The sequence below is a fragment of the Homarus americanus genome, unplaced genomic scaffold, assembly GCF_018991925.1.
Source record: "Homarus americanus isolate GMGI-L3 unplaced genomic scaffold, GMGI_Hamer_2.0 scaffold50596, whole genome shotgun sequence".
NCBI lineage: Eukaryota > Metazoa > Arthropoda > Malacostraca > Decapoda > Nephropidae > Homarus > Homarus americanus.
In genome coordinates this window covers 292-7,500 of record NW_024736891.1, presented here as the reverse complement: position 1 = coordinate 7,500, position 7,209 = coordinate 292, and the positions used below count along the sequence as shown (strand labels likewise).

Genomic DNA, 7,209 nt, shown 5'->3' with positions numbered 1-7,209 from the left:
AGAGATTATGGAGGAAGGGACAGTACAGTGACGACCAGGTGTCGAACATGGACGAATCTGGTCTTTCTGGAAAAAGTTACCTTCCAAGACCTTTCGTTGTCCAGTCTGGCGAAGAAAGGTATGTCGGAAGATGCAGAAGGAACGATCACCGCCCTGTTTACTCACCAATGCCTCCGGTACCTGTAAACCAGTTATCGGTGATTCACAGTTCGCGAAGTCAAGACGCCTACAAGAATATGGACATGAAATGCTTTAATGTCCACTGGCTAACCGCGACGTAAGGCGTGATGCTCTTCTTCTGTCCTCTTTCTGGTTTGACAACTGGGTTTTGTTCCTGACGGCAGAAATTCTACAGCAAACAGAATGTTTTATCTGGCTGCTGTTGCTCCTGACAACGCATCAGACACTCGCCCTTACTTTGCGGATCGGGCCACCTCAACGTAAAAGTGGTCTTCTTCTCCCAACACTACGCTGGCTAATCTGTTTGGCACCAGGAGTTGATCTGCAATGTGAAAGCTATGCATTCTGCAAAGTAGTTCAAGCTTCCTGAACGACTCTACCAACAATTGGCGATGAGTTATGCAAGCTGGGTGACACCGACAGCAGAGTAAAAGCGACGAGGACAAGGAACAAGAGGCGCAAGCGCATCAAGAACTTCTCACAACAATTTGGAAGAAGTTTAACGCTAAAAACGTTGCAGACTTGGTGGAGGCATGGGATCTGCTGACTATTGCTAATGATTCGTCACGATGGAAGGGTGTTGCATGGCATACCAGGTGAGAGGGAGGAGTGAACCTGTGACTGGTCAGGTTCAGACTGTTGCAGTAGCAGTGGACCTTGCCAGAGAAGCTGGCAACAGTATTACAGCTGAAGGCTTCTCCGAGACCACCAACGGCTACACATCCTGGAGGTGACTGAGATCCTGAAGTGACTGCCGATTTGTATGTTGGAAGAAGAACCCGCCCAGTGAAGAGGAGGAAGAAGGTGCAATATTCTCCCAAGAACCTAGTTTAAGCCAGTGATATTGGCGGCCATAGAGTTTACAGAAAAATTAAGTCCGCCCTTTCCCCGCTGACAATGACGATGAACGCTTATGATGCCTTCCATACCCGACTGGTGTAGGCTATGGAGCCATACATCAAGGTGTGTCACGGCAACATCAACACCAGCCGCCAGAAAGCATAACCGAAGTTCTTTCGCCTGCGAACCCACCACAGCCAGTCCAAGCCAGTGATAGTGAGAGTGAAGTTGATTTGAGGGAGCCTGTCAGAAGCCCTGACAACTGTGGTGACAGTGATATTGATTCACCTAGTAATGGTGATTCACCTGAGGCAGTAATTCCCTGCCTCGAGAACCAGCCTCCATCCCTCGAGTGCCACCTATCTCTTCTACTACTGTGGTTCGCAAAAAATTTTCTTTTCGTTTTTAACCTATTCTTTATTTTTCCTATGTTAACCCTTTTTATCTTTCCTAACCTAACCTCTTCTTCTATATTACTTGTTTTTCTATGCCACCATAAAGTTAAGATAGAATTTTTACTACAACATAGTTATTTGTCGTCAAAAGTGAGTTTGGGGGGTCGGGCTGGGTTCTATTGGAATTAATCCCATATGTTCTGTTGTTCACTTAATCGCTGGCCTCACTCACGCCGGGACCCTCCTGGGTTCTATTGCTGACTCAAGCATATATATATATATATATATATATATATATATATATATATATATATATATATATATATATATATATATATATATATATATATATATATATATATATATATATATATATATATATATATATATATATATATATATATATATATATATATATATATATATATATATATATATATATATATATATATATATATATATATATATATATATATATATATATATATATATATATATATGCATAACATACTTACAAAACAATGATTAAATCACTATATTATAGCCCAAGTCCTTATATAGATCTAAAGTCACTTAATTTAAGACTAAAGAAGAAAAAGAATGACAAAATACAGTAGATAAAGGTAAAAAAATAAAGTCATCGGGTAAATAAATTACTGTAAATTTCAAGTTTAACCCCATTGTATAAGCGGGCGTTAAGTAGTCAGGGACCTCCTGTGTACTGTATGCATATATGTAAGTATACATGCACACACACACACACGCTACATCCCGACTACTGAAGGGTCAAGACGTACCTGGTGCTCCTCTGGGAGCAGCCAGGTCAACTGTTAAGTTGGCCTATACCAACTCCCTCCCCTGAACTCTCCTCCCCACCAGAATATCAACAAGTTCTTGCCAGAAGTTACAATTTCATTTAGGAAAAGCATGGAACCAGTGTTGAACAGAGGTGAACAGTGGTGAACAGTGCTTAAGTCAGTGAGAACAACTCAACAGTAACAACCGAGTGTACCCAAGTTAACCTTCACACAGTGAGGTCCCAGGTACCCAGTGATAACTGCCCGTGAGACCCAACAACAACCAGTGATGTGTTAATCCGTCTATGATAGGAAGGCCTGGGACCACACCTCACTCTGTGAGGGAATTACAACACCACATGAGGTCCCTCAGAACACCATATGTGAGGGAATTACTACACGTCAGGTCCCTCATAACACCATCTGTGAGGGAATTACTACACCGTGAGGTCCCTCATAACACTATCTGTGAGGAATTACTACCGTCAGGTCCCTCATCACGTCTGTGAGGAAATACTACCACATCAGGCCCCTCATAACACCATCTGTGAGATTAGGTACACCACGTGATGCCCTCATAACACCATCTGTGAGAATTACTACACATCAGGCCCCTCATAACACCATCTGTGAGGAATTACTACAACACGTGATGCCCCTCATAACACCATCTGTGAGAATTACTACACCACATGATGCCCCTCATAACACCATCTGTGAGAATTACTACACGTGAAGCCCCTCATAACACCATCTGTGAGGAATACTACACCACGTGAAGCCCCTCATAACACCATCTGTGAGAATTACTACACCAAGTGAGGTCCTTCATAACACCATCTGTGAGAATTACTACACACGTGATGCCCTCATAGCACCATCTGTGAGAATTACCTACATGAGGTCCTCATAACACCATCTGAGAATTATTACATCAGGTCCCTCATAACACCATCTGTGAGAAATACTACACCACATCAGGCCCTCATAACACCATCTGTGGGGAATGTACACCAAATGATGCCCCTCATAACACCATCTGTGAGAATTACTACACCACATCAGGCCTCATAACACCATCTGTGAAATTACTACTACACGTGATGCCCCTCATAACACCATCTGTGAGGAATTACTACACCACATGATGCCCCTCATAACACCATCTGTGAGGAATTACTACACCACGTGAAGCCCTCATAACACCATCTGTGAGAATTATTACACTACATCAGGTCCCTCATACACCATCTGTGAGTAACTACTACATCACGTGAGGTCCCTCCTAACACCATCTGGGAGAGTTCACACCGTGTTTGCTGTTCAACACCTACATTTATCTGTATGTTCCTTTACCTTTCTCTAATGAAGGCTTTTGTTAAACCACCAATGTATGTAATAAGTCATTTATGTCCAATGTATATTTTCAGCCTTCGGGCTGCAGAACTTTTTCAAGAAACCCTTAATATAGTTTTTTCTCTCCAGAAAATCTTACCATATGTCCTGCATTTAGAATCCAGTAGAAAGTAAAGTTTTTGAATGATTTTGAAAATGCAGCTGTGGCACCTGTGGAGTCTTCAATGGGCTTTCTGACAGCATTTACCCAATACTTGGTGCCTTCCCAGTGCATATTTTCAACCCACTTCTGAGCACCTGTAAAAGTACAAGAAAAGCCATTTTTTATTAATAAACAAAATTTCATGATGGCATCTTCTTTTTTTTCTTCATCTAAAAATGTTGAATAAGTGTTCATTTTTCATAAGAAGACAATTAACAATAATTAATCAATTATAATTAAAAATATAAATAATTTTTAAACTATTATTTCCCCCATACAGCTCACAATAAAAACTTCACACACAGTACAAGTACTGTACTGCATCTAAAATTTAGATAAAAAACAGTCAGGCTACTAATAAATGAATATCACTCCTGCCATCACAAATCTGATAAAAAATTTACCCAGACAATACTGTCATATATTGCATTTGGTTTGATTGCTTTACTTGTTAATGGTATTTAAAGAAAATTTCAAATTTTCCTAGCCAAAATTTTGACTTTTTTCTTGTGACCATTTCAATTGACACAAGAACCCCACCCCCCTCACAAAATCTTAGATCCGCCCCTTTTGAATATTAATGTACAGTATTGGGATTAGCAGTGCGATTAATTTGACAGCTTTACTTATAGGTATGTAGAAATGTTCTAAAATCTTGTCATTTCCTAATTTCAGCTGTGTCTGACTGACACTCAGAAATTGTGGATAATACTGTTCTTGCATTCAAGATGATCCTGGCATTCCTTCCTTCAATAAAGTTGACCGTGCCTTATCCAGCATTCAGTGGACTCCCAACTCCCAGAAAAAACACTATTCGGTAAACCTCCTAATTAACAGCACATTCAACCATCATGCAGTTATCAAATTGGCCACAGACCCAATTCAACATTATATAATGACAATGAAATAATAACCACCCCACAAAACAAAATTGTAATCATAAATAAAAAAAAAAGGCTAGTTAAGTGGTGGCTTGTCTAGATGGGGTAAGTTGAAGCTCTTACACTGTACTGTACTGTACTGTACTGTACTGTACTGTACTGTACTCTACTGGTAAACGTATATTACTGTTCTTTTCAGGTCCAGGATCAGAATACAAGTATAATGTCATCCCATATACAAATTACTTATTTTTATATTTCTTTCTGAAAAAAGGCAACTGTAAACTGTAGAAGGTACAGTGGTTTTGATAAAAAAGATGAACACACACTTCAAAGTTCAAACCTTACACAATGTTAGGTAGGAGCCCCGTGTCTTTATTTTTGTGAAGCCAATGTCAAAATTGTATATAGATAGATCTGCCAAATTGCCAAGCAAAGGTGCTTCAATTGCTGGTTAACAGTTTCATTTGGTTTACTGTTGTATATTATCTACTTCCACTATTTATCTTTTCTTACTACAGTGAAGTTGCAATAATCTGTGATTTTCAAATTCGCTAACTTTAATTCATGGTTAGCTTTATTACTAAAGTAGTGTACCTATTTTATTTAATTTTGCATTAAAATTTCCATAATTCACGGCTGGGGCTACAGCGTTTGAATCTCAGGGTCGATCACTTGTGAGGACGTTCCCATTCTGACCTAGAACTCAACTTCAGGGTTTCCATTTGGTATTTTCCATTATAGAACTGTACAGTACCAAATTCAAGGAAATTTAGTTATGAAAAATCTGTTTGATAATGAAAATATGGTTAGATAATGAGGATATTCTTAAAGAACCTGGAAGGAGGAGGAGGAGAGATCACAGGTGATGTGGCCCCCCTACAACCACAGTATACTCCAAGTGAACCTGTGTCAAAAAATTTATTACATGCCAGTCATATCACTAAAGTTAAACTTCTTATTTTTTTTCCTTTATTGTTTTTCATTTCTGTGTATTAGAAAAAAGAAAATGGTAATTAAGGATTTTATTTGGTAATGATAGAGATGGGTTTGGTACTGGCTGCAAAATCAGAGTTGGCAACTGTACCTCAGCCTCCTGCTGCCCTCCCTCCACCTCCTATGTACCGTATTTCTCGGCTCATAGATAAAGGTATATTTGGATATATATTTTTTTTTTAAATTATTAGCCTACCGTATTAGCAACTCAAATTAGCTGGCTATATGTATCATGTTTCTCACTACCACAGCTCACTATCACTTTATGGACCTATTATCAAACATATGTTGGTATTATTAATAAAATTTACCTAATTTAATACAAAAGATGTATATAATTATATGTATAGGTACCTCAAGTATATACAAATACAGTACTTATCGGTACCGGGCACGTTCACTAGGCACTGTCCAGCACAGGGCTTGTTTACATCCCACTACCTGTACACCAGATCACCTCACGTTTTAGAGGTACAGTATTGCCTTTGCATCGTCACTACCACAGTTAACTATCACTGTATAGATCCTATGTCAAACATCTGTTCATATTATTTATTAACATTACCTAAATTTAGTACAAAATAGTATAGTTACTGTATATTTTTATACACATTACAAATTCATGGAACAGTATGGAAAATAAAGCAATAATATAAGAACATTAAGTAAGCTTCCTACATTAATAAATCTGGTACATAGTCATAATACCGGGATATATTTATTACATATGAACGGTAACTGCAGGTTTATATTACATGTCTGGTGTTTGTGAGGGCTGATGAACTTACCTGAAAAGGTGCCTAAGTAGCCAGAAATATTTTGGTATCAAGGACAATTCCCAGTACGGAGATAACCCAAGTGACCAAAAAATTCACAATACCAGAAATGCTATGGACCAATTATTCTGTTGTTGAGAGATATTGCTTTACAGTAATAATAACTGAAATACATACCTGGGGTACTGACTATCAGGTCCAGCTGCCCATTGTAGACAACAACCTTCAATGATGATGTGTTTAACAACATCTCAACTGTTGGATAAAGAACCAAATTCAAATATAGTGCGTGTGTGTGTGTGTGTGTGTCCAAGAGTAAATATAGTAGTACGTACATGACTGGTAACAGTTAGACATGTAAAACTGCAAATAACTGTGATGTATACATATATGAGATTTTTTTCTTGGTGCCCTCCACTATATTTACAACGATCTTATGTGGCCCAGAGCCTATAAAAGGTTGGGGACCACTTTACTACACTATAACAATTTAAAAACTAAATAATGTAAATATTTGGTGACTTTGTATTGGAAATAGCATTATATAAACCATATTAGTGTAATTATATAAAAGATATGATGAAAGGGATATTAGTGTGCATACCTTACACAAGTTCAGAGGAGCAATTTTACACTGTGTCTGGGACAATCAAAACGGTCACGATACCATAAAATGTATAAATCTTTCTTAGTTAAGTACTGTATCTTAATATTTGGTTTGATGTAACTAAACAAATATAATAATTTATACTGTATATTGTTACCATTATTTTAACACACACACAC

General features: G+C 38.0%; 1 protein-coding gene across 1 annotated transcript in view; it reads right to left on the bottom strand.

Annotated features, from left to right (window-relative positions):
* Nucleotides 1-6,705, bottom strand: part of LOC121872497 (serine carboxypeptidase-like 51) — a 12,612-nt gene extending 5,907 nt beyond the window's left edge. Inside the window, exons 1-2 of the mRNA XM_042375285.1 lie at nt 6,601-6,705; nt 3,708-3,865 (exon numbers count right to left, since the gene is read on the bottom strand). Coding sequence (XP_042231219.1) covers nt 3,708-3,865; nt 6,601-6,673 — 231 coding nt within the window. The 5' untranslated portion in view covers nt 6,674-6,705. The remainder of the gene's footprint in view (nt 1-3,707; nt 3,866-6,600) is intronic.
* Between the last annotated feature and the right edge of the window lie 504 nt (nt 6,706-7,209).